This window comes from Camelus dromedarius, chromosome 1 (genome assembly GCF_036321535.1).
Source record: "Camelus dromedarius isolate mCamDro1 chromosome 1, mCamDro1.pat, whole genome shotgun sequence".
In the NCBI taxonomy this organism is placed as follows: Eukaryota; Metazoa; Chordata; class Mammalia; order Artiodactyla; family Camelidae; genus Camelus; species Camelus dromedarius.
In genome coordinates, this window is record NC_087436.1 from 73,724,889 (window position 1) to 73,752,458 (window position 27,570).

The window sequence follows — 27,570 nt, forward strand, 5'->3', positions numbered from 1 at the left end:
GAGTCCAAACATTATGACTGTTTTTTAAGGCTCTTGATACAAAGCACTAATTATTTTCCCTAAGAATTATACTAATTCAACCTTTTGCTAACATTGGGTATTGCGGGCTAGAGTCAAAGGGTCCCAAACTAAGCATGACTAGCACCCCATCAGTAAATCAGTGGAAGAGAGTCATCAATAAGGTGAGACTACAACTCCTCTGGGAGTATTTTCAAACTAATCCTTGCCTTGGTTTAAGGTGCAATCCTCTTGTGATAAAAAAACTAATTCATAAGAACGAGTCTTTATTCCTCTGCCTCAAATAAGTTACTGTGCTTCTGATACAATAACACAGTTGCAGCATAGCATACACACTGTAAAAGACAGAGAGCAAAGCTGAAATAAAAACCTCACACATGATCCTGATACCAAAGAAAATCACTTTAATATTTGGTGGCTTTCTTCTTGGGCTTCTATTATTCCCCATTTTCTTACATGTGTAATTTTAATAGTATAAATATATTTTGTTCTCATTCACAGTAAGTAATTCCTGTTATAAACATTTTAATGGCTGCACAGTATTCCATCATGTGGATAAATCACATTTATTTAACCACTTCCAGACCGACAAAACATCAAAAGCAGAATCTGTAGAAAGAAGTAAAATTACCACATAAGGAATGCCCTATACAAATATACAGTATTTAAACAGTACAGAATTAGCTATGCTCTCTGTTCTTGCTTCCATATCAAATGCTCTGTAACAGGAGGGAAAATGTCATTTTCTTATAAAAGATAAAAAGCTCCATCTCAGTGTCTTACCTTCCTATTCAAGATTTTAAAAAAATCTCATAAAATATTCTCAAAATATGTAAGCAGTAGTTAACTTTTAGTTTCACTTTTATACAATAAAGGATGTCACTTGGAAGAACTGTATTGTCACTTGGTAGAATAGTTTCAAAATGTGTTTATCTAAAATAGTCTGAACATAAACCTGCTGGTCAATACTGAGTTGCCATGTAACACTCTATACAGATCATAAATTTTCAAAGAATTAGGATATGAGATAATGAAAACAAAATTTATATTAATCGTAACCTTTAAAAATTATACCAACTTTTTATTTTTTAATGGAGGTACTGGGACTGAACCCAGGACCTCGTGCATGCTGAGCACACGCTCTACCACTGAGCTATACCACCAACCTCCATACCAACTTTTAAACCCTAACTTTTCTCTTGTTATTCAGGAATTTATCTCCTACTGCAGCCCTGTTCATCATACGTATCAGTGTGTTAGTGAGTGGGCATTTCACCCTTCTGCCAGCTAAACTGCCCCTTCCTCAGGATGCCCCTAGCCCTGTACTGTGCCTTTTTTGATAGTTCTGTAAGTGGATTTTTAAAAAAATAGTCATTTTGTACGTCTGTTTCCTTCACTGGATTACAAATTTCTATACAGCATGATCACTGTGTTTGCAACATGGTAAGCATTCAATATACATTTTCATATTTCAAACTAGTACCCCCAAAATGTATAAGGGGTAAAACAAATATCTGTAGTAACTGCAATTGTTGTTTCAAGTAAATTAAGCAAAATATAAAATAAAAACTTAATAGACATTCAATCTTTGATGAGAAATTTGCTACTCTGTGGCAAACACCACGCTAAGTGCTTATAAACACTGGTCACACCCAATCGATGAGGTAGGCGGTATGTCATTTACAGAGAAAAGACTGACAGTTAGGAGTTATATGAGGTGTTCAAATACCTGTTGAGGAGCTACATACTGGGCACTGGACTAGTACTGGGGACAGAGCACAGAACAGACTCTGTCTTCTCTGGAGCACATTTTCTGGAGGAACTTGCTGAGAACATATAAATAATGTATCAGCATTCTAGATATATACATTACTTTATATACATTATAAGCTTGGACAATGTGAGTTCATCCCTGAAATGGCCCCATTCTCAGTGTTGATAAAAATTTAAGACTAAAAAGCTGAAGCTCAAACCCTGTGACTTCGTCAAGGTAAAAGTCACCCTGAAAGGTCACTGTGCCTTTGCTGGCCGTATCTAACCTTGTGAGGCTCTGACTCCAAATTCAGAGTAAACAGAAGATATTCTCAAGAGAAGATTTATAAAACAATAAAAGGAATCAGATGGGAATAAGATACTATGGGATTAAAGAAATAAAAGTTAAGACTATAGCTTTTCAAGCCAGATATTTAGCTTGCATATAAACTTCAGTTATGAGTCGGGTGAAACCACAGTAGAAAAACAGAAGTCAGAACAAAGAATGGACTCTGGCCTCTTGGCAGCTAAGGGGTGGGAAAGTCTAGGGGAAGGACAAAAGTTCCACGCACTATCACAATTCACACAGCAAAGTTACGGACCCTAGCTGCTAGGCCATTTTGAATTTAATTACCTCTGTCTGAACCTATACATGTAAGGAGATACCCAGTTCAAAAATGACCAAAAAAAAACAAAAAACAAACAAAAAAAAAAAAACCAGTTGCTAGTCTGAGATTCACATCTGCACCTGACACTTCCTGTGAAACGCTGAAGTTGCTGGGGACTGAGGCCTCCTCTCCCTAGGTAGGGCAGTGCAATTTAATCATTAAACCTCAAGGTCTTCACAACTAATTCCCAGTGGTACGGGGTGTCTTAGGGAAAGCTACAAAGTTTCATTCAAATAAAACTGAAGTTGAACTCAGAAAGTGAGAAGATGCTAGAAAAGGAACAAGAAAAGTCATTTTAGAAGATGCTGAGTAGACAGAAAATTGCCTTTTACTCTCATTTGAAGCAGTTTTCCCAACTACCACAATATATTATCCAAGAAATCTGAGACAAGGCACCAAACTATTTCCAAATGCAACAACTTACAAACAGACTGACCACAGCTCTCACGTCCCCTGAAATCTCCTCAAGCATGCCAGGGGAAGGGAGACAACACACACCACTCAGCACACAGAGCACCTATTTGACATAAGAAACCTTTTATTGAGACAAGGGAAATAGTGGGCTGAACATTTTACAGGGTGAAGAAAGGCAGAGGAAACCAATCTGATTTCTTTTTCCTCTATGGAAGAGTGGGCAGCCCAAATGATGAACTTAAGTCACCCCAACATTACTATTTATACGTAAGGCAATTTAAAAAGCAAGGTCTTAACCAAAAAGCCTGTAGCTAGAATTAAAAAAATATGTCTTTTGGATAAGACTAAAAATGCTAAATTGTCTATCCAAAATCTGTACAGCAGGGACCTGTTTTCAGCAGGAAAGCCTATTTACAAGTAAGATCCTCTTACTCTTGTAACATTGTCCTGTTTTAAGAGAATACATAACCCCCATCCCCTGCAGAGTTAGTCCATAAGGTGTCTGTGACCCCACAGAAACATGGCCCTATCTCTACTAGAGAGCTATTTATACTGCACTGTAAATACACATATACACACCTGCCTCGCGCCTCATCCCACAAATAGGCTATAAATGCCTTGAGTGAGGAATTCTGGTTCATTATATGTTCAGTGACAATTAATAGGCACTCTCTCTCTCTATATATATATATATCCTTTTTGGGGCATGAATACTAAATGAAAATCACTTTACACCACCATTTACTATTTCACTTCAAACCATTAGCCATCTCTAAAATAAGAACACCAAAAGCTACCAAGTTTACTGTGGTTTTCACAATACAGTGTTTCTGGATTTTTAATGTAAACAAACATTCTTAGTTTACTAATTTTCAGAGTAATGACACAAATTTAGCATCCTCCTTGGAATGGAAAATTTGCTTGGAAGTTACTTCATTCTTTTTCTCTTTTTCAAGAGTGCATCTCGTAGCGCCAGCTGGAAGATAAAAAAATACCTAAGCATGATCTAGAGAAAAAGACCACAGGACCAATGTTCAAAGTGAATCTATGAACATCCTTACAAAGTTTTACAGTTCCCCCCAAAAAGAGAATATTAAATAAAAGTTTATGAAGAATAAACCCACATTAGAAAAAGAAGATAACCAAGGCCAATGTACACATCTTAGGTGTGTGATGGATATTAATTATTCTATTAATTCCCAAGCATCCACCACTCTCTGAGCCCTAGAAACTTCAAAGCATTTTGGGGGTGGAGGGTGGAAGCTGCCTGGCTCTTCATCTAAATATTCAAACTTTTTTTTAGTTACTGAGTCCTTGCCTTCAGCTCAGATCTGGGACTTTGTATGTTTTTGTAGACAGGCAGAATAACTGCAACACTTATGGTAGAGAAAAATTAACAAGTTCATCTTAACCTAATTTGTGTGGCCTAGAAGGTATTTCTCAGACTCATCTATCTATGTCTTATTTTCTCATCTGTAAAGTCAGTTTAATCACAGTATCTGCTCATACTGTTATATACTGATCAAATGAATTAAAAGATGGAAAGCTGTAGAACATTTAAACCATGTGGTAAGAATCATATATTAGCTAATACTGTTTTATAACCCGGGTTACATGGATTTAATTCTACTTATTTGTGACAAAGCACAGGCTACTCTCCCCCATCCATCAGTTCCCTTTCCCCTTCACAGTCTACCACCCGAACATAAGGAAGATATATACTCCCTCCTCTTCCTTTATCTTCTAAAAATCTTCACTGCAAAGTCCTCCTCTCTTTTTCTCCTATTGTGTGCTTTACTTTCCTCCTCTAGTCTTTTTGGAGACACTCTATAGTTGCACCATCCAATACAGTAGCCCTAGCTACACGTGGCTGCTGAGCACTGAAATGTGGCCAGTGCAAGCTGAGATGTGCCACAAGGGTAAGACACGCTGGATTTCAAGTAGCTTAAAAACAGGAATGTAAGATATCTCATTTAATAATTTTGATACTGATTAGACATTGAATCGATACTACTTTGGACATACTGGGTTAATAAAATATTTTACTGAAATTAATTTCACCTCTTTTTGCTTTTTAATTTTATTTATTTTTAGAATATTAATAAATTTATATATTTATTTTTGGTGGAGGGAGGCAATTAGGTTTATTTATATTTATTTATTTATTCATTCATTTAACGGAGGTGCTACAGATTGAACCCAGGACCTCGTGCATGCTAAGCACGCACTCTACCACTGAGCTATGCCCTCCCCATTCTTTTTACCTTTTTACTTAAAAATTATATATGTGGTTCTCATTATATTTCTACTGGACAGTGTTGGTCTACAGTGAAGAAGAGAACAGAGAAAATTAGGAACCTAAAGTCAAGTTTTACAGTGAAGAGAACTTGAAGAAGATATAGGGCAAGGAAACATACATAGACATTCTGATAAATGGCAAGAAAACTGGAGAAGGAAAAAGCACTCTTGAACCAACAAGTGCACATAACCAATGAACTCTTAACTTCCTATTAAATAAAAAATTCTTTTATCTTTTAGAGAAGTGTAACTCAAGAAGTGCTGACAGGAACAAAGCAAAGCTTCTCTACCAAGCCAACAAAAGCATGCCTAAAATTAGAGGAAGTAGTGGGTGAAGGAACACCTCTAGCTAAAATGTAGTGAAGTCACTAAAAACTCAAAATGAAGCAAGGCCTACCGACTGTGTGAGTACTATTTCCTCAATTGTCAAAATCTTACAAAGGGCAGGGGAAGGATAAATTAACGAATTTAATCAGTTCTACTAGGAATTTAAATTGAATTGGCAAAATTCAGACTATTTAAAATCTTAAATGGCACCTCTCCTTTCACCTCAACTTTCAACAACTTCTATGCAAAATGCTTTATTACTTACATAATGTTGTTCAACAGTTGAGAACTAGAAAGATTAAACAGAGAGGTAGACTTTAAGCGGCACCTTCATTCAGCTCACACTGACTTGGTTCCCACACAGACAGAACATCACCCTGGAGAGCTGGCTGCTACACTTAGGCCTGGCAGGCTCGTCCTTGGCTAGCCATTTAGGAACACTGGTTCAGAAAGTGGCACTACTTTACCCTTGACCTGATTTCCTAGAGAGTCTTCAGAATACGTTTAGACTTAAACGCTGGTACGTTCCCAGTAGAGGAAGATATAAAAGCACAAATTTGTTTCGCTACAATGAATTATGAAATAAGCAAACCAACAGAGCAGCCCAGGAATACCCATCAAAGACTAAAAATGGATAAAATAAAATCTCAAAGGCCTGCAAACAAAATGGCTTTGCAAAAGGGCACATATAGGAAGGATCATGCCAACAACAGAACTGTTTGGTTTGTACCCCTTTCCTGAAACTGTTTCTGAGATATTACCACTTATTATTATTGCTTTTTGGAAAAAAGTACCAGGCAGATAATAGGCACGCAAAAATTATTCTTCAGTTAGTTTTCCTATTATATTTCATAGATGCAACGTCAAGAGAATTTTAGCATAGGAATGGACCTTAGAGACCATCTAGCTTACACTCCTTTATTTACAGAGGAGGAAAAATGGGCTCCCTTTGGTCAAACAGCTCAGTCTCAACCAAGTCAGGTCTAGGATTTACCTGACTGTTTTCCATCTCTCCATGCTCTCCAATTATGCTCCCCATTAACCCTAAGACTCACATAATACAAGGTCTTAGAAGGCACAACTCCACTCAAATGCAGGGAAACATTAGAATGACAATGCTACTCTACCCAGACAAGCTTCAAGTTGAACTCACCTGCTTTTCTCGGAAGGAACGCTTAGTTTTTGACCGGACGCTATGACTGTACCGCATCATCATAAAATTCTTCTGTTTTTTCTTCTCCTTATTTGTGGAACTGGAAAATGGATTCATTTTGGTCTTCTTCCTCACAAATTCTTTTCGGTCTGTTCTGCCAGCCTATCAGCATACACACAAATACCACTTCAGGAGTTATCTCGTCAACATACACATCTCCTCTGTGCCAGGAGCTCTACTGGATGCTAAGGACACTAAAGGGGGTGGAACAAAGTCCTTGCTCCCGAGCAACTCAGTTCAGTCCAGGGGAGAAATGACCATGATGTATCATAATAGGGCAAGGAGAGCTCAGTGGAAGAAAGGGTTTTAGTTCAGCCTGGTGAGGTCGGAGGAGCCTCCGAGAAAGGGAGACCCAGGAGCTGTTTTTTTTTTTGCAGGATGCAGGCCTTCCTGGTTGGGGGAAGGAGGGCAAAGGTAGAGCACTTCAGGAAGTAGGAATAGTATATGCAAAAGTGCGGTGAAGAAAGGACATGGGTTTTCAAACTTATCTAAAGTTTAAGCTTCAGTACAAACGGAAAACAGAGGGTGATGTGGAGCCCGTTTGGAATGGTGCCTGAAACAAGTGAAGGTAGAGAAAATGAAGCTGGAAATGTAGCCAGGTTAAAAATCATGAACAGCAACAGTAATTGCCACAGGCAGACTCCAGCTGTCTCTGGCTTTTCTTGAATGAGTGTAAATACCCTTGGGCTTGTCTAACAGCTCTGATAATTGTCCTGAGTCCCCGGTACCAAGCACACATAGCAGTGTCTTCTGCACGCTACAGCTTGTCCTGGACGGTGGTTACATGGCTATCAAGTTGTTACAACTCACCTAACTGAACCCCTCACATCTCTGCCTTTGATGCTACATTAATTACACCTTTATCTAAAATGTAAGCATAAAATCCTGCAGTTCTGGGCCTAGGTGAGTTGTGGGTCATACTTCACTTTATTTGCTTTCTGTTTGAAGATCTAGGGAACGACAGGCCTCACTCACCATTGCGGTTGCCAGCCTCGTCTCCTTGTCGGACTTTGGCTTCTTGTGAAGGCGTTCAATGTCCCGAAGAGAAAGTAACTCACCCCTGGGGTGAAGAAAACAACACAGTATGAAGCAAGGGCGGAAGTTCCTTCCCTAATACTCTCACTATCGTGTGAGCTGACTAAAGAGCTGGGGTTCGTGCTGTTTTACCTGGACTCCTCGTCACTGTCTATTTCAATATACTTCCTCTTTTGTGCCTTCCCGGGGGCAGCATCGAGTTCTTTCCTCATTTGGGCCATTCGGATTTTCTGGAAGTCTTCCTGACTTAAAACTCGGCTAGTGCTGACGGCTGCGGCTTTGGCTTTCCGCTCCTCCAGGGGCAAGCTGTTCAGCTTCTCGGACTTAAAGCGCACGACATTGGCTTAAACGGCTTGTGGCTCCAGTGAGAGCGAAGCACCCCCCCAACACTTGGAACAGGAAACATCAGGACTTACGATTTCTTTCTGTTCTTCATCCGAGGAATGGTGCACATCAACCCACTCGCCATCGGCATCTTCCTCCTCTCTGAGACTGGCACTTTCCCACCCATCTGTGTGAAAAGAGCTCACCATTAGCACCCCACTTTATGTCACGTGCTCACCGTGCACTGAAGAAATCAAGTGAAAGAAAATTTAGGTAATGAACCTCAAACAGATGCTCTATTCACCAAGGACTGAGCGATATTATTGTTAACTAAGCCACATCAATTTTACTTACTCAAGACATGGAGAATAAGCACTGACCAAATACCTACCATGAGCTATAACTTTACGATCTTTTTCTAACCGTCAGGACTCAAGAGGAACAGCCTCTGGAGTTCAGTAACCAGCCTGAGACTGCACTGCCAGAAATGCAGCCCATATGGAAATGACAAGAATCATGTCTGACTCTACAGCCCACGCTCCTTCCACCAAACCGCGACCATCAAAACTGCACCTGTTTATTCATACTGGCCACACAGCAAGCATCTAACTTGTCTAAGTATATTTACACATTTGAGAAATTGGTGAGAAACAAGTCATTTAGAGAACCAAGATAGAAGATTTTGGTTGTGCAAGAACCCTGCAGACACCTCAATAAGGAGGTATTAGAGCCTTCCTAATGGAGCCACCACAGTGGCTTTAAAAACCAAGGATACCTGCAGTCTCTCAGAGGATGCCCACATTCTGGAAGACAGTGTTCCAGCTCTTAGGTATGGCGTACACAACCACTCATGACAAGGCCCCAAATCTAGTCTCATAGCTTGCTACGCATCACCTTGTATCCCACATGCTAACAGTTTCCTAAACTCCTCAGGACTTTGCTCACAGTTTGCATGGGAAGTTTCCACTACTCTACCATTGTTCGCCATTCATTCTAAATACAGCCCATGGGTCACCATTTCCTTGAAGCCTTTTTTGAACCTCTGAGGTGGACCTGACACCTCTCCAGCCCTTATGACCCACTTTGCGTAAATCCTGTTAATGCTTTATTAGCTACTTATGAAAGACCCTCAAGGGCAGGAACCATATCATTCATCTTTGCTTTGACAATGGTTGACACATAGCTAATGCTAACGAAAGCTCTGTTGAAATAATGAATCAACAAACAGGAAGATAGGACCCTAGCAACCAATGCAACAAAAGCGAACCCTGGAAATCGGAATGGAGTTCCTCAAGCATTCTTCAACAAGTTCCCAAGTATTCTCCTTCAACAGGAGAGTTCTGAAGGATTGCCAAGGATTAATCTTCATGACTTTTTTCTAGTCAACAAACAAAAACCCATTATCTTTCCCAAGTGTCATACAGCATGTCCTTGATAACAGGCAGTCGCCGTGTAGGACCTGAAAAGGCATGTCCTACATGAGAACATAAGTTCCCTCAGAGCAGGAACCATGCCCATTTGACTCAATGCTGGCAACAGTGTCTGGCACGCAGTCATTACTCAGTAAATATCTGCTGAATGAGTGTTCAAACAGCATAAACACTTCAAGACCAATACAGAACTAGTAGGGGTGATTTTGTCCAGGATAATGTTGAAATAAAAATGAACCTTCATTGTCTTCAGCATTTTCTTCTTCTTTTTCAACTTCCAGAATTTCTGCTCCTGGAATGTAATCTTTAGTGTCTAGTTCTCCATATTCTTGCACTCTTGCTTCTACAGAGGCCTCTGTAGGCTTACCCTAAAGGAAAGGAATTAGTTTTCAGTAAGGTGCTTAGTTTGCAAAACACTGTTCATGAAAAGGATTCTGTAGGATTATGAATTTAGAGGGAGAATCACAAAAAATGGGAGCAAGCAAATGACAAAAATAATCCACTATGTCTTGAGTCAAAGTAAATCCCCCAGCCACAACTCTGCCCACTGTTTTCTTCTGATCCAGATAAGGAAACTTCGATATTTTAAGTCTCAAGATCACCATCTCTCTTTCTGCTACATACATACATCTCTCTTCCTGCCCAACTTGAAAGAGGTAGTAACTGGGTAGGGAATAGCCTGTTTAGTTCCGGCATCGGCTACTGACTTGAAAGAGCCTGACAGGTCTCTGAGATTCAGCCATCATCAAAGAGCATGTACCAACTACAAAATACTTAAGCAACAGCATTCAACCAATTTTATTCTGAGCTTGAAGAAGAAAACTACACGTATCACCAATACTCCTAATGGAAGCAACAGAAATAGTAAAATGCAAATTGTAGGAAATTACTCTCACTGTCTGAGACCAAACCCTTGATCAACATATGTATGCTTCACCTACCCGGAGTTTCTTCTGCAACATCTGAGGGTTTAGTGTTCGGAAGAGCTGAATCAAAGTTCTAGCGGACATCGTCACATCTGGGAAATAACACCTTTAATTAGAAATGTCAAAGCAAAGAATCTATTGAGGTAAAAATGAGTTATTCTATACTATTTTATCCACTAAGAACAACACACCACTTACTCTTATCTTTGTGTGATTTATACTGAGTCAGGTCTTGGAGAAGTTCTTCACTCATGGCTAGAGGACATCGAGCTGTTATCTCTTTTATAGCGTTGATTCTAGAAAAGGAAACAATGAATTAAAAAAACCAAAACAGTAGTTTCATGTGGTTCAGCCCAAGAAGGTTTCCTAAAAAGACTAAATCAAAAGGAATGTACATTGGTTTTATAGGGCTTAGGTCTCTAAAATTACAGCATGGTAGAGAGTGTGAGGGTGGGGAGCCTCAGAGGGCTTTGATTCCAGACAGTTCACTGCTACTTCCTCTACTAGTTGAATAAGGAACAGTGTCATCCCAGTACAGTGCAGGCCTCCCTCAGAGGCATTGCAGGTTCAGTTCCAGACCATTGCAATAAAGTGAGTCACACAAATTTTTAGTTTCCCAGTGTGTACAGAAGTTATATTTAAACTATACGGTAGTGTATTAAGTGTGCAATAGCATTATGTCTTAAAAAAAGTACATATCTTAATTAAAAGATACTTTATTGCTAAAAAATGCTAACCTTCATCTTGAGTAAGTCAGAATCTTTTTGCTGGTGGAGAGTTTGAAATAATGTGAGAATTACCAAAATGTTACACAAAGACATGAAGTAAGCAAATTCGCTTACAGACTTGTTGCACACAAGGTTGCCACGAATCCTTTATTTGTTAAAAAATAAAAACAAACAAACAAACGAAAAAATGCAGTATCTGTGAAGAGCAATAAAACAAAGCGCAATAAAATGAGGTATGCCTGTAAATGATAGCAGCATTAATTCACCAGCTCTACGGGAGACGGTACTAGGTCAAATAAGGAAAAGCTAAAAGTCTTTAGAGCTGTTATCCCAGCAATACTCTCCTAGGGAGATAAAAAGCGGCTGTTAAGCATTCTACTTAGTTATTAGGACAGATGAGATAATCCTTAAACCAGTTCTCACACTCATTAAGTGTTTCTGAATTAATCCAAAGGGCTACTGAACTGCCTTTGGGATTAAAGAGTGATTCAATAACAAATCATTTGTTCCAGGGAAAAATGGATTCAGGGTAGGAGACAGGAGAAAAAAACATTGAGACTGCCACACAAGCATTCATTTAAAGAGTAAAGTTAGTATTAAAAAAAAAACCCCAAAAACCCAAAACATTGATTAGAAGGACAAATATCTTTTCTCTGGTTCCCCCATCAAAATTGTGACCAATAAATTAAAAACACATCTTCTGAGGAAGATTGAAGTATATTTTAAACTGCTTTTCCAGAGAGCACATTATAGCTGAAATTTTACATCTTGGTAATGTAAGGCAAACCCAGTATATTAAAGCCACATCCACTGCCTCCAGGCACACTTACATACCCTACTGTCATGACTTCCCCGGAGTTCTTGTCGGTAACAAAATTGTTGGCCACAGTCATGAGTACTGACTGGATGATCTGAATGGGAGTAAAAGAAGAAATGAGCACAGGTATACTGTCCACACCGACTCAAAACACTTGAGGACAAAGGCACAATAGACTACTATGGTAGAAAAACAGCCCTCCATCTTCAGTGGAAGGATCAAGACTGAGGAAGACAGACAGAAAACTACTCCTCTTTGAGTTTCAGCCTTCTTCTTGGCTATCTTTAGATTAAATTCAACTCTCTTTTAATATGAGCTTTCAATCTGGATTTTAAAATTTCTTTGACCTAGGAAAATCCAATGCTGTTTTAATCAAAGGGATTATCAGCTTTGAAAAATGATCACTACATATTTACCAATATTCTTGCCTTCCCCACCATAAAATTTGGCAATAAAACCAGAATTCCCAACAATTTGTCCAAAACAAACTTCACTTTTTGTAGTAAATTTTTTTTGCTTCTAAAACTAAATGTCTACGTGTATCTTCTTAAGAGTTAGTGTCTGTTTTACTCAGTTTAAAAAAGGCAGGGAGAAAAGTAACCTCAGTGGAACCCAGTGGAACCCAGTAACTCAGTGGAAAAGCCACTATGATACAGTTAGTGGCACTGCTAATCATGCACCAGATCCAAACAGAGGTAAGGTTTACAAGTTCTCACCTCCGGAGGGACTAAGTGATGAGATGCTTGCGCAGCAAACAGAAGGATCTTTGTTACTTCTAAACATGTAAGAGATCAGAAGGGTCATAGTCAGTCTATTGCCCTGCTTCTCAGGACTACAGCAAACACGGCAAGCACACGCTACTGCTGCTTACTCTGCCTGGAACACCCAGCCCTCAGATGCCTGCACAGCTCACTCCCTCGCTGCCTTCAGTCCCTGCTCAGTTGCTGCCTTATCAAAGTGTCTTTCCTTACCACATAATCTAAAATAGAACCCACCCCAGCACTCCCTATTGCCCTTACTTTGCTTCCTTTTTCCTCAAAATACTTATCTTCACCTGAACATATTATATACAGCACTCTCTGTACCTCCCTCTAGAATGTAAGCTCTATGAAGGTAAGGACGTTACTTTGTGTTCACTGGTGTCTAATGCAGTGCCCATACTAGAAATCACTGAATAAATACAAACACAGAAACATACCCTCCCTTCAAAGGGGCAGTAGATATAAAGAACAAGGCCTCTGGCAAAATAAAGAAGTGAGGTGAAGCCTAACTTGTCGTTAATTTGCTTAGTGACTTGGGTCTTTCTTTTATGCTGTTTTTAATTAAGAATACAAATGAGAGCAGTAAGATGAAATCTTGCTATCCATTACAAAGATACAGTAAAAGGACAAAATTCCTTTTTAGAATTTTCCACATGAGTATTTGTGGTATTACAAAAAGACTTGCTTTGAGAAACTGGTTTTTTATTTTGTGCCACTCCCTACCCCTCAATAACTTTCTCAAGTTGATGAGCAGAACAACTACCTCATGGCAGACTATGGAAAGAAAACACACAGATTTGTTGTCTTGGAAATAGAACACACTTCCTCCTAACTCCTGTCTTTAATAATTCTAGAACAAGACTCCGGGAGGTTGTTATTACCCCAAAGCCATGAAAGGAACATGGCAAGTGGGAGGCTTACCTCTTTGGTGGGGCTGCAGGAACCTCTGCACAAAGGGGTAGAAGTTGAAGAGAAAAAGCTGTGGCAAGAAGAATGCACTGACTTTAATATTCATGTAGCTAGGCTGTAGAGTTTAATTTCCCCCTAATGCAATTATATCACCACATTCAACTGAGTAGGAATAGTTTTTTTACTTTTTTTTTCTCCAACAAGCATTCATGCCCCAGGGTGAATCTATGTTCTGATTAACCAAGGAAAGGAAGGCTATGTTGCTATCATTATGTCAAGAAAGAAGGAGTGTATGCAGAATAAACAAGGTGGGAAAAAAGGCAACCAAAATGCAACATCCTTCCACTTTTAAAATTGGTATGGCTGCAAAGTCAACTTTTTACTCTTCAAAGATAAAGAGGACTACAGGAAGGAACAGCATTGCTATTAAAGCTCAAAGGAAGGGACAAAAGAGTAATTCAAATCTGAATAGCATCTAGTATAATCTGATCACCAAAAAACCCAGACATCTGGTTTTATTATTGGATACCAGTCCAACTACATTGGAGGAATTACTCTGAGCAATTATCCTGAGCTCCATATGTTAGACACAAAGCACTCACATTCTGGAACCTACCTAAATAAAGGTGACAAGGACCTAGTTATTAAAGCCTTCAAGAAGAGGTACTTTGAAGATGGCCTGGTCTTTTTCAAAGTTCATCACGTGAGAATGAATTTTTTATTTTTCTACTTTAGCCACAGAGCAAAACCAGGGCTAAAGAAGTAAAAGGGAAGATGTGGGGTCAATATAAAGGTGGATGTTCAATTGTGGTCAGCTGTGAAACTGTGGTATCATTTCCATCAAGACACACTTAAATTACAAATCAAACATAAATTTTAAAAAATACAAATTTTGTTTTCCTATGGAGCTCAAATTCAGGTATGACTTGAAATTGCTACACAAATGTAACAAGAATTGACCTGGTAATCCTGCTTTAAAACTGCAGCTCATGGAGAAAAAGCAATTTAATCACTAAAATGTTAAGTTTTTCTTAGAGAAAAGGAACAAATGCTTTCACTCGTGTCTACTTTCATTTTTACCTTGATATACGTCTACATTATTTTATTTTCAGTAAAGAAGCCTGTTTTCTTGTTTTATTTTTTTATTTAAGAAAAACTTTTTGAAGAAAGCAACACATTCAGTGATGCTCAGAACAGCACTAGACACAAGAGCAGAATGATAGTGATTAACCCTAAGAGTCATTTCTTTACGGCCTGAATTCTTGGAATCTCTCCTTTTCAACAATGGCAGTTAGTCTAAGAGTATGTGTGAAGTTTCCATATGTATACACCATATATTTATATATAATACCACCAAGGAGCTCTGGCAATCTAACTGAACATAAAATGAATGACCAGAGAATACAGCTTTGCTAACACGACAATCGCCTGCTAGAGTAGTGTGGAAGTCAGGAAAACCATGATGGGGTGAATTGAGAATGTAGTAATAGTCAATAAAAATATCTGGGTTATGATGGCTCAGAAAAATGTGTATGTCAAACACAGTTACATAAAAAGTAGAACACAAAATAGTCTGACCATAAACTGAACACACGTAGAATTTAACATCCGTACTTACTGATAAGAAAACAAAGTGATTAAAAAAAATAGCTATTTTCAGAGTGAAAGATTTTATCCTTCTGTAAATTGTATAGGTTTAAATGGTTTAGAGGGATACTTCTGCTCTCTTAGTGGCTTTTCTTTTAACCAAGAATAATTTTATTTCTAATATTCACCAAGAGAAACATAATGTAATCCAAACCTCGTGAATTCCCACCAATCTGGAGATGAGGTTCATGAGCATCATCTTCACTTCAAACCTCTCCTTAGAGGTCTCGAGCTGCTTCAGTAGCTTCTCTGCAAAATCTGGAAAAGAGGGTATCGCATAAGTACACTGTGGGCCCATGGTCTGTACAACATCATCTAACAGGTGTAGAGAAAGGCAGTAGTTTGATCACTGACTCTGGTATGGCTGTGCCTGAAATCACTCTGCGGAACCAGGCTGGTAAAAAATAGCATGACAGAAGGTGAAAAGATTCACACACAGGTGAATAACCTTCAGTGATGCCCAAAGTTAAGTCTTACGGATGCTGAATATTTTTAGCATCCACATCCTGATTGATTCTTTGACAAATGTTCCACTTAACAGTTCTCTAGGGCCTTGCTTCCCAAAGTGTGGTCTGCAGAACACCAGTAGTTCTCCACCTGTTAACGTGTTAGAAATACTGAACCTCAGGACCCAGTCCCAGACCTACTGAATCAGAATATGTACTTTAACAAGATCCAAAGGTGATCTGTACGTTCCTCAAAGTTTGAAAAACACTGACCTAGAGGAGGGGTCAACAAACTTGCTGTACACTGGAGTACAGAGAGCATTTAAAAGCCCCAGTGCCCAGCCATACCTCATACTGACTAATCAGCCTCTGGGGATAACAGGACCCAAGTACCAGTATAGTTTTATAAATTCCCTAAGTGATTCCAATGTGCACTCTAGTTTGAGAACTAGTGTTCTAGAATAGGGTTCCCGAACTTTTGGTTTACAAAGACCAATTAAAAAAAAAAAAAAAAAAAGAACAACAAAAGATTGTCAATTTTTTACTTGGTTAAGTACAATTGACCACTATTGTGTTATTAAAGACAAGAATTGCAAAGAGAGTTGTTCCTCTACATTTTTCTTATTTTACTGTGGACTGGGAATCACTGCTTCAGAACATAATTCTCTAGGCTACAACCAACTAGTAACAACCAAGCATTTGTTGACTGTTAAAGTGCCAAAGATTTTATATTCCCTGGTAACCTTGAAGGAAGGAAACTATTTAGGTAGACAAAGCCAACAAGGAACTTGGAAAGTCATAATTATAGTACCTTGGGGATCATGAATCAAGTGAATAGCTGAAAAGTTGAACACCTCTGGCTTTCTCTTCTTCTTTTGTTTCTGAAAGAAAGGGAGAGCAAACATTTACATTCTGAATTACAGTGATGAGGCCCTTGGGACTAAATGTGCTAATGTGCTCAAGGTTGTTATCAAGTCCACCACACTATTTAAAAAGAAAAAAAAAAAATCTTTGTTCCAAAAACCTTTCTTTCAACTGGAAGAACTAAAGGAAGTTTTTGTCTTTTAAGATTAAACCTTAGGAATTTAGCATCTGTGAGACTTAAAGGAATTTGGAAATAGAAACATTAAAAAACACACAAGGGCCAAATTAATGATTTTCAAATAATCATTACAAAACACAAATGTACTTCATTTGCACACTCTTCTGAAAAGACATGTCTAGCAAAGATACCCTAATACAGGCTATTGTGACCAAAACAAATGAAAGATGAATTTAATCAAAATAATTCATTCAAGTCAGATTTTGCTACAGCTGAAAACAACTATCTAAAAAATTAGTGCTGGGGGTGGGGGTTTAGCTCAGTGGTATAGCATGTGCTCTTAGCATGTACAAGGTCCTGGGTTCAATCCCTAGCACCACCATAAAAATTTAAAAATATTAAAATAAAAGATTAGTACTTAAAAATTCACCACACGTTTCTAAATCTTTCAAAAATGCTATTTTCTTTTTTTTAAATTCTTAAAGGCATTGGCTAAAACCCACATATTCTGTGTTCTAATGATTCCTACCTCATTTCCCAGGTACAAATCTCACCTTGAGCACTTTCATAGCCTTTTCCAACTTTTTCTTGTTTTTGGAGCTTTTCTTCCCTGTGGCGTACTGCACTAGCAGGTCTCTTGCTGTTGGTCCTTCATCCTAAAGAAGAAATAACTTTGTAAAACTGTAAACAAGGAAAATCTACACAGAAAAAAGAGAGTAATCCTTTCAATCACTTCTTTGTATTATACTCTTTGTATGCAACTATTAAAAATAAACGCAGCTTTAAAAATTCAAAAAAAATTTGCCCAATGTGCATGAATAGGTGCATACAAAGATTTTCACTGCAGCACTGATTCTTGTTTTTATATTTTGCTTTTAGCTTATTGAAGTACAACACCCAGACAGAATGTAACTTTGTTTTTATTTGAAAAAAGAAACTGGAAATAATTATTTATCAAGAGGAAAATGCTTAAACTATAGTACACTTGTATTTTATGGAACCTAAAGAAATGAGGTAGATCTATACGTACTAATAGAAGAATATCTAAATGCATTGGTACATCTATATATGTCATCACAAAGAAAGCAGGTTGCAAAATAATACATATATTATTTATATATATTTCAAAGACCCACATAAGGCAATATGTGCACACATCCATATATAAATGCATGGGAAACGAAATGGTTATCTATGAAGGAACTGGGAAGTGGAAATAAGAAAAGATCAAGAAAACTTTTATTGCATCTATAGTATCTGAAATTTTTTATAATAACGTATTATTCATACATTATTTAATAAAGTAATAACATAACAAATTAAAAGATGTTATTCCATACTCCAGTATCTTGTTACCAAAATGCTAAAATGGAAAGGGTTTTTTTCAAATTTCTTTTTAATCTTAATAAAAATATTTTTAATAAAGAAAATTTCATGACATCATAAATCCTGATTTTTCCTTTTAAAGATGCTTTACTACTCTTCTTCCTTCCTCTACTCTCAACTTCCATGACGTTGACACTCTACCACAAAAACATGGCGGCAGTAATTAGTAAGTTTATATAGTAAGATACAGGTATAGCTTTAGCACTAGGAACAAGGCTGAATTAATCTAAGTTTTATTAGTTATCTAACCAATCTTACTGAACTTAAGTGATAAATTCTGAGTAGAAAAAAATCTCAGCATGGCAGAACTCAATAAAGGATAAAGGTAGCATCTAAGATAGCAGGTAAGTTGCTTTCTAACTTGAACAGTCATGGCTTTTACAATCTGTACTGAGAACACAAAAATAAAACCTGATAAACTGCAAAGTTCAGAAGTATCTTTGGTTAAACTAACCTCAGATTCTGAGTCACTGTCCTGTTTCTCCTCTTCATCTTTCCCAAGAAAGAATGTCAAAGCAGCAACTAGTATCTAAAGGCCGATTCAAACAAAGTCAATTACTCATCCCAGCTGACAACAAAGAATACTTCTGTCTACATTTTACACATGCATATGAACTAGGATTGAAGGGGAAGAAAAAAAAAACAAGAGTGGTGGGATTTGAGCTCACTTTTCTTAGCCAGGCTCTACATAGTTATTCTTCAAGTAGGCAGTTAAGGAACTTCTACATATCTCACAAGAATAATGGTACTATAGCCCTTCTAAAAGTCAAACATGCTCTTAAATTTCTTTCAGCTGTGTCTGAACCTGATAAAAGAATAGTTAAAAATCACAGGAAAAAACAAACAGTAAGGCTATCGTTTAATACAAAGAATTTTTAAAAACTCATAATTTGTTTGACTCCTCTAAAACACAGGTAAACCAGGGAAGCAGTCTGAGTGCACAGAGAGCATGACTAAAGGCAAACAGTATGTCTGCACACCACCTCCTCCTCGCACAGCCATCTCCTTCACCTGCTAGTGGGAGAAGCAGACCACTCACAGACCGCGCCACCGCCCAGCCCCACAGGCGCTCACCTTGGTGACCTTAGAGAAACAAGCTGTTGTGATCACATTGACAGTTTTGGCATCATTCCTGGGGAAAGACAGTTGAGTGTTTCAAAGTAAATTTTTGTTCTACTGTATTTGATAGCATAGACAATGGCATAAAATAAACAGTATAGTAAATATTGCTGACATGTTAAAATTCATAGCTCATAATATTTCAAAAAACCATGGGTTGCTAAATAGTCAGCCACAGGTGAACATTTTAGTTCAATTTTAGCCCAGTCTTGCATCAGAAAATCATGCAGCCATTAAGATGGATTTCTTTTGAATAATTTTTAATGTCCTACAAACCTACTCAAGATAACTGGAAAAAAAACCAAAATGAAAACCTACAATATAGCAAAATTCCAACCACATTTTAAAATTCACTTTAAAGAAAAGACAGGAGGAGATATAAAATATTAACTGTGCATGTATCTAGGTGGTAGGACTATCAATAACTAAAAAAACTTTTTCTCCAAATTTTCTGTTGCAAAGAATACTACTTTTATATTAAAAAAATTAGTGAGTAAGAAAAGCAAGAGACATCAGTTGGGAGCACTGTACCAACAAACCAAATTTTATGAAACATGATAATTTACATACATAGAAAAAATTGACTTGAAAATCTCCAAAAAAGCAGAGAAGAGCCCAGATTTCAGAGTCAGACAGATCTGGGTTTGAATTTCAACTGTGACTTTTATTGGCTACTAAACGTAAGCTCATGAACCTATAGGTTTCATTACCTATAAGATGGAAATAATCCCAAATAGCTGCATTACACTGTTCTGAAGGTTGAGCGAGGTAAGGCAAAGTGCAAGTGTTCAAGAAATGGTAGCCAATGTTGTTAGCCACTTGGATTGCCTCTGTATTTTTTACTTCCAACTTAATTCAGACAGGGATGTTAAAGAGCTCAGGATCAAGAAAAATCATTGTGTATGTGCTCTGCAGTAATTACAAATGAATAAAGGACTATTTCTTGAGACAAGTACATATATATTACCAGATGTTTCTTCTGTAGAGCTCAATCATCACATCCAGAGATATCTTGGCTGCAGTCGCATTGCTGTCTCTTAACATGGTGTACATGAAATTCTGTAACACCTGGAAAAAAAAGAGAATGAAGACTTAATACATTGATGGCACAATGCTGCAAACATGAAAAACAAAAGGGTACTTACTATATTCACTTTATTGTTCTTGTGTTTTGCATTTATATTCTTGATATCAGTCACAATATGAGTATATAAAGTCTGAGGAAAAGAAACAAAAACATACACGTGTTTACCAACATTTCTAACCTTGCTCAACTTGGCGAAAAGTACAAATGTACAGGAGGATTTAATTTTACCCACTTTTCATTCTATCACAAAAGAGACCAAAAACGAATAAAACAAGTAAAACAGAAAGAAGCAGCTAAAGCAAAAAGAAAGTTACCCTCAAAAGGTTATAAACATGGAGTTACCATATGATCCAACAATTTCACTCCCAGTTATATACCCAGGAGAAATGAAAATATATTTCTAACCAATGTTCATACAAATATTTGTAACAGTATTACTCATAATAGCCAAAAAATGAAAACCCCAAAAGCCATTAACTTATGCATGAATAAACAAAATGTAGTATAACCAATGAAATATTTTTTAAAAATTTATTTTTTATTGAAGTATAGTTGATTTACAATGTTTCAGGTGTACAGTGAAGTGATAGTCATATATATATTTTTTTCAGATTCTTTTCCATTATAGGTCATTACAAGACATTGAATATAGTTTCTGTGCTATACAGTAGGTCATTATTGTTTATCTATCTTATATATAGTAGTGTATATCTGTTAATTCCAAATTCCTAATTTATCTCTTCTCCCCTTTCCCCTGTGGTAACCATAAATGTTTTCTATGTCTGTGAGTCTATTTCTGTTTTGTAAATAAGTTCATTTGTATCATCTTTTTTTGATTCCACATGTTAGTGATATAAGATATACAGACGATGAAATATTATTTGGCAACAAAAAGTAATGAAGTACTGACACGTGCTACAATATGGATGAAACGTGAAAACATTACACTACGTGAAGGAAGCCAGTCACCAAAAAATCACATATTATATGATTCCCTTTACATGAAATATCCCAAGTAGGCAAATCTAGAGAGATCAAAAGTACAGTGGTGGTGGCCCAGGGCTGGGATAGATGAAAGGATGGAAATTAACTGCTAATGGGAATGGGGTTTTTTTCAAGGTGCTATAAACGTTCGAAAACTGACTGTGGTGATGGTTGCAAAACTCTGTGAATATACTAAAAACCACTGAATTGTACACTTTAAATGGATGAATTATATGTGAATTATAACTCAATAAAACTTAAAAAAAAAAAAAAAAGAAGAAAGAAAGAAAGTCGTTCCATTTACCAAGCCCCTAACTGCAGGCGAGACAATACTGGAATTTATACAAATATCACTGTACCCAGAATATGCTCCTCTGGATCACTTTTATTCCACAAGTCAGACCAAGAAGTACAACTGCTAAAATCAAATAGTTATAGTCTCTTAATACTTTGGGGAAAAAAATTAAGTTAATGAATGTATACTTAAGTTTCTCTTTCTTAAATTTCTTTCATAAACCTTTAGCTTCTGGTCTTATCTATATAAGCAAACACAGTCATAGGGAAATATTATAACAAAAAAAGTCAGTTTTTGGAGGGAGACAATGGGAGTGATTATAGCCATGCTCTGATTTAGCTTTAGCTAGTCAGTACATGCAGTGGAAAAGGGCAGCCAGGCTTCCTGGGCATATGTTCCTGCCTCACCACTCAGAAGCTGAGTGATCCTGGGCACATTATTCTCTCTGTGCCCCAGCCTTTTCATCTACAAAATAATAATAATAAACCCTACCTCACAGCGCTTTGTGGGTAAACAAATAAATCCATAAAATGCTCTGAGAATGGTAACCTGGCAAAAAGTAAGCACTCAATAAATGTTAGCTATTGCCACCATACTGCATGCACATAATGGTCAATTTTTTTCCTATTTCTATGTATCCAATAATATGAAGCAACAAGAAGTTAAGAGACTCCAAACTCTACAAGTTTTATGTCACTGCAAGGAAGACTGAGATACAGGGGAGGAAAAAAAGCAATTTTGTTTTTTACCTTTCGCAGAAGCTTATCGTGACAACGCAGAAGTTCAAAGAAGAGTTCCAGCAAACTTGATGGATCGATGAGATTCTTATTTCTCAGCAAAATCAAAGCTTTGCAAAATGTCTCAGGAAGGAAAAGAAAACATACCATAAGATAATAATAAAGGTAAGATGAGAAAATGGAGCAAGTATATCCTGGAAGTGCTTAATCACTTCCACTGATGAGGCACTACTCTAGGCACTGGAACAGAACAGCCTTTGCCCTCATGGACCTTACACGGGGGTGGAGCAAACAAGGGGACAGACAAGCAGGTAAGCATATGTCTCACATTCAAATCTGTCACTAGGTAACATAATTGATACCTGGTGACTGAGGGAGGGCTCCTTTACACAGGGAGGTCAAGGAAGGGTCAACATATGATAAAATTCTAGTGATCAATGAATCCACAGAGATAAGAAAGGTGGGTAACAATAATACAACACACTAATTTGGAATAATCAATCTGAATCGGTGACCTCACAAGGCATTCTTCTGAAGTACTGTTGGTAGTAAGAATGGTCCAACAGCAGCCAGAGCGCTCTTGCTTACCATTAATTTTCCTAAGTACCCTTAGCCCCCAAAATGTTGACCTCTAATAGTATTCTCTATTAGATGGAACAAGTAATCCTTGGAGAATAGTTGATTTCAACTCTTGGGGCAGAAAGTGAGAAAGGATTTGGAACTATTTCTGCCAGGATGCAAGGATGCTTTCAAGATGCGAGGTTGCTTTCAAACACAACAGGGGCCTTGCTAAAAGGACTGGCCAAGTAGTGACAATTTGCACATAAAACATAAAAATAAAAATAGTAATGCTTAAAAAAGAAATGGATAAAAAGTGCATAAAAAGGTAGTTACATCAAAGAAAGAGAAGTAAGAAAATTTCATGTTATTGACTTTGTTAAGTAAATGTTAACATAATTGGGCATTTTGTTTCTTCTGGAGAAATATAGCCTGTGTATATCTACGTAAGCAAGAAAGAGTGAACAAAATTTGGGAATGATTCAACAAGTCCTGGAAAAATAGCAAATATGCTAGGAAGAAAGAAAGTCCAGCAGTTGATAAGGATTGGTGGTTATCACAATAGCTAATTAAAAAGTGGATCCACCACTGTGTTCTAAATGATTCCTCTAAAGAGGAATGCTAATGACACAGACTCAATCCCTTGTTTCCTAGCAATCTAAGTATTTTTAAAAACCTACTAATCATCATAAAACACTACAAAGAAATATATACATATTTATTTAATAATGCCAGCAGATTATAATTTGGTTGGGTACTCTTAGCACACAAAACTTAAAAAAAAAAAAACCTAATTATTACTTGGAAAGACACTAAGTCTCTACACTAAAAATCTCAAGTCCATATGATCCCCAAAGACTGGAAAATTTCCATGTCATAAGTGAAATTCTTCTGTAACAGTTCAAGTTTGAAGTCTCTTAGGCTGTGCTGCCAGGTCCTGTGTCCCAACTGAGTCAATCAGAGACTCCAACCTCAGCTCTTATGAGATGGTATTCTTTTTCTTTTGGGCCTAATCAAATTAATAAAATCCTAGAGAAGTACAAAAGTAGAAGAATTACAGAAAGCCTGGGAAAATACAAGAATAAGAAACAAAGTTGAATCTATATACTCAGCATTTTTACAAGTTTTGGTGTAGGATATTAGTATGTTTTGTGTTCTTAATATTTGTGTAGTTCTACCAGCTGTAAAGGTGTTTGAAAAGCTCATGTATGAAAATTTGAAAATGCCTTAGGTTGGGTGCACTAGAAGCAGAGCCCATTTCATTACAGTGGTTTGTTCAGGGTGCGTCCTCTTCTCAAAGGGAAGTGAAGGAAGCAGGATAGGGAAGAGAAAAGCTGAGCATCGATGCATCCTTGGCTGGAGACTAGCTTTAGTCTGATCACAGAGAAGCCCTGGGGAATAAACTGCAACACAAAGTTGGACCCACCCTGGGAGAAGGGGCTGGGCTTTTGAAACTCTTGGTCAGTCAGATACCACGTATGGGCAGGAGGGCCACTTCCCAGGTGCTAGGGCTCCCATTTAGCTGAACATGGTGCTTCAGAGAAAGGGCAGCTGGGGGCCGTTAGCAGCCAACATCCCCCGCAGGTAGGAGAAATGCAAGCACTGGCCAGGACCCAGTATCAACCACTATGGTAACTGTTTAAATGCTCAAACTGGCTACTTAATGGATAAGTGTATAAATTAAACATTATAAAACCTGTAACTTGTAATTAGGGTTCTTCATGCATGTGAGATCTGAAGGATGACAAGGAATCACCTATTGTAAAGAGGGAAAGGCGCATCCTGGCAGGGTGAGCATGCCTGCAGAATAGAGAGATGAGAGAGAGGAGTGGAGCAGAAAAGGAGATAAGGTTAAAAACACAGGCAGGAAGAAGATCATGTAGGGACTTACATGCCAAGTTAACAAGTCTGACTTTTATTCTAAGTGTAAAGAAGAAGCCACAGAAGGATTTTAAGGAAGGGGTGACACATTCTGATTTATTTTTTTAAAAAGATATTTAGCCAAGAGACTGTTCTCATGTAAACACATACTACATGAACACAGAGTAATTTATCAATCCAAGTATTGGTCCTACCATTCGAAGATCTGGATCCAAGACAGTGTGGTTGTAGGAGAGAAGATCTTTCAGCTCTTGAGGAAAGTTGCTTAAATGTTCTGGATAACAGTGACCAATCTGTAACAAAGCAAAGGCTCTTCTGAAGTTTTTCTTTCTCTCCTATAATTCATATGCACATATTTAAGATGTTCTGCAAAAGGAGAGTAAAATGCTGTTTCAAAGAAGTAGATGGTTCCAAATCATCTTTCTCTTTTACATGCTAATTTCTCTGGCCCCTTTCATATTTCCACTAGTCTTAGCAAATTATGTGTGACATGATTTAGAATCTGCTTTTAGGATGAATTTGAAGAAAACAAATAGCTTGAAAGCTTTGTTCTGGTTGGCTCTGTGAAAAGCTCTAGTGACATCCTCTAACTCAACATAAGGAAAAAATAAAATTTGCAAAAAGGGAAAGTTACTTTTTTTTTTTTTAAATTAAGCTTCCACTCCCAAATGGAATGAGGTTGGGAATAAGTGGGAAAATATTCTGCAAGCTGTGTGTAACAACTGCTCTTTGTTCTACTCAAAGATTATTTTTCTTACCTGTGCCATAAACATCACCAGCTCTGCCAGTTCTTTACTGGGTTTGTTTGGTTGTAGTTTGAAAATCTCCACATTGGATCTGTAGTGATTATACTGCTGTAGAAACTGTAGAAAAATAAAATTTAAATTGATTACCTTCTATTATATGGCTTTCTCAGCACAGAATGAAAAATTACTCAGAAGCTTTTGATAGTGGCGCAGAGAAAAAACGGTGGCAAAGTCATGTAGAAATAGTTTCCCTTACCTGTGTTCTTCAAAACGAATTTTGAAAAGTATGAGTACATCATGGGTAATCTACAGACCCTTTCACTTAGAAATTTAGGTAGTATCATACAAAGAATAGAGAAACAAGAGTCAGAAACTCAGATCTGGCCCTATTCTGCCATTTACTATCTAAATGACCCCTCTTACATTGTCTATGTATCTAGAGCACCCACAGCTGCAGAAAAATACTGGGTTAGAAAATGTAAGTTATATCTCAAGTACACAAAGCTCTCCAGTCAAAATTCCTCTGTTCTTTTTAATAAGTAAATATTTTATTCTGGAGCTCCAGATGTGTTAACAGCCAAAAGCAACAGACATACAGAAATAATAATAGCTTCCACTTATCAGCACTTGCTATGTGTCAAACCCATCATGTACATTATCTCATTTAATTATGTTTAATCCTAACAACAATCCAGCAATTTAATGTTGGAACTCACCAGGCCTCAGTTCTATGCCCCACATGTACTCTCCACGCCTAGCCCAGTTTTAAACTCTGTGTGTGTGTGTGTGACAGAGAGAGAGAAACAGACAGACCCTCACTGTGAGAATGAGTAATTCTTTATGTTACCAGACCTAATTGGTTCACTGAACTCCAAATTCATATATTCAATTGCCTGTCTGACATGTCTATTTAGGTGTCTAAAGACATCTTAAAGTTAGCCTGGTCAAATATAACCCTTGATTTTCTCAACAAAACTGCTAGGCCTACCGCTTTCTCCAGGAGTAGGAGTCAAGAGAGAGACCTGGAGCCCCAACATGTTTCAGGCAACACCCTACCTCTCTTGGCTCCACAATACCGTCAATAAGTGAAGAGAGAGCCCCATAACTCAGTGTGCTCCCGGCAAGATCCTCACCCCATCGGTTGAGAGGAATTCTAACATAAGATTCATTAAGTGTTACCGACTAGTTCAATAACTTAGGGGTTTCAGAAAAGGCTGAGAAACTTGTCTGGAAGTTGGAGAGTGGGGGCAGGCCATCTGTTTCTCTGCCTCTATGAGGTCGGGAGATAAACTCCAAAGCAAAATGAGATCTTCTAAAGGATGTTTCCATGGCAGCGGGGTCTACAGAGCAGCTAGAAAATCCAAAGGGGCAGATTTCCAAGAGGTGGGGAACGAACTCTGAAGCATGCCTCTTCCTTAATCCCTTTTCTCCTCTCGAGGAACCCCTGAACCTAACAGTTGAACACGCGGCAAGCCAGGATCCCAGCTCCACTCCACGCCTCCCTCCAGCCAGTGTCTCAACCTGCCGCGCCCCAGCCTCTATAGAGTTTCCGCGCCGCATTCCCACCTCCTCGATGTAGGCCGGCGGGTCCCGCTTGATCAGATTCTGTAACTGCGGCAGGTTGCTGGGAAGCTTGTTATTGTTTCTGCTAGACATGTTGGCTGCAAACTGGCTCCACGGCGAGCAGTTTTAAGAAAACCCACACCGCTGGCAACCCCCAGCCGTCTCAGCGTGGAATCGTGCTTCCGAGTATAGCCGGAAACTATGCTTGGGTAACTCGGCGGGCGGCGCCATCTTAGTTCGTAAAGCGAGCTTGACTACGGGAGCCTCAAAGTGTCAAACTTACTCTCACTGCCGAAATGTTCTGGAATTCTTTAAACCAAATTCCCCCTCCGCCCCCCTCCCCCCCGCGGCTAAACAATGCTACTGCCTAGCGTTTCTGAAATAATCTGAACTGCAAAAACTTTTTTTCACACACATTAGTTTTTCAACCCGACACTCCTATGAAACGGATAAATGAGA

General features: G+C 38.0%; 1 protein-coding gene across 2 annotated transcripts; it reads right to left on the reverse strand.

Annotated features, from left to right (window-relative positions):
* Positions 1 to 2,958: 2,958 nt before the first annotated feature.
* Positions 2,959 to 27,349, reverse strand: SDAD1 (SDA1 domain containing 1). Of its 2 annotated transcripts, XM_010983028.3 has the most exons (22): positions 27,115 to 27,349; positions 25,561 to 25,665; positions 24,997 to 25,095; positions 22,376 to 22,486; positions 20,406 to 20,477; positions 20,228 to 20,328; positions 19,216 to 19,273; positions 18,596 to 18,670; positions 17,310 to 17,411; positions 16,525 to 16,594; positions 15,422 to 15,525; positions 13,633 to 13,690; positions 12,667 to 12,725; positions 11,968 to 12,044; positions 10,604 to 10,701; positions 10,421 to 10,497; positions 9,718 to 9,847; positions 8,142 to 8,236; positions 7,858 to 8,048; positions 7,666 to 7,750; positions 6,631 to 6,792; positions 2,959 to 3,828 (listed from the first exon to the last, which is right to left on the reverse strand). In XM_010983028.3, exons 1-22 carry the CDS (start codon positions 27,202 to 27,204, stop codon positions 3,781 to 3,783), a joined length of 2,067 nt encoding a protein of 688 aa, XP_010981330.2. In that variant the 5' UTR covers positions 27,205 to 27,349; the 3' UTR covers positions 2,959 to 3,780. The 2 variants fall into 2 exon arrangements, with proteins under 2 accessions (XP_010981330.2, XP_031326765.1); XM_031470905.2 differs by lacking the exon at positions 27,115 to 27,349 and having other exon boundaries at positions 24,997 to 25,168.
* Between the last annotated feature and the right edge of the window lie 221 nt (positions 27,350 to 27,570).

Coding starts and splice junctions, on each gene's coding strand:
- SDAD1 (XM_010983028.3), bottom strand. CDS start 27,204: ATGTCTAGCAGAAACAATAACAAGCTTCCCAGCAACCTGCCGCAGTTA. Junction 10,702..11,967: donor GGGGAAGTCATGACAGTAGG/GTATGTAAGTGT, acceptor TTCCTTTTCTAG/AATCAACGCTATAAAAGAGA. Junction 8,049..8,141: donor ATGAAGAACAGAAAGAAATC/GTAAGTCCTGAT, acceptor GTGCGCTTTAAG/TCCGAGAAGCTGAACAGCTT.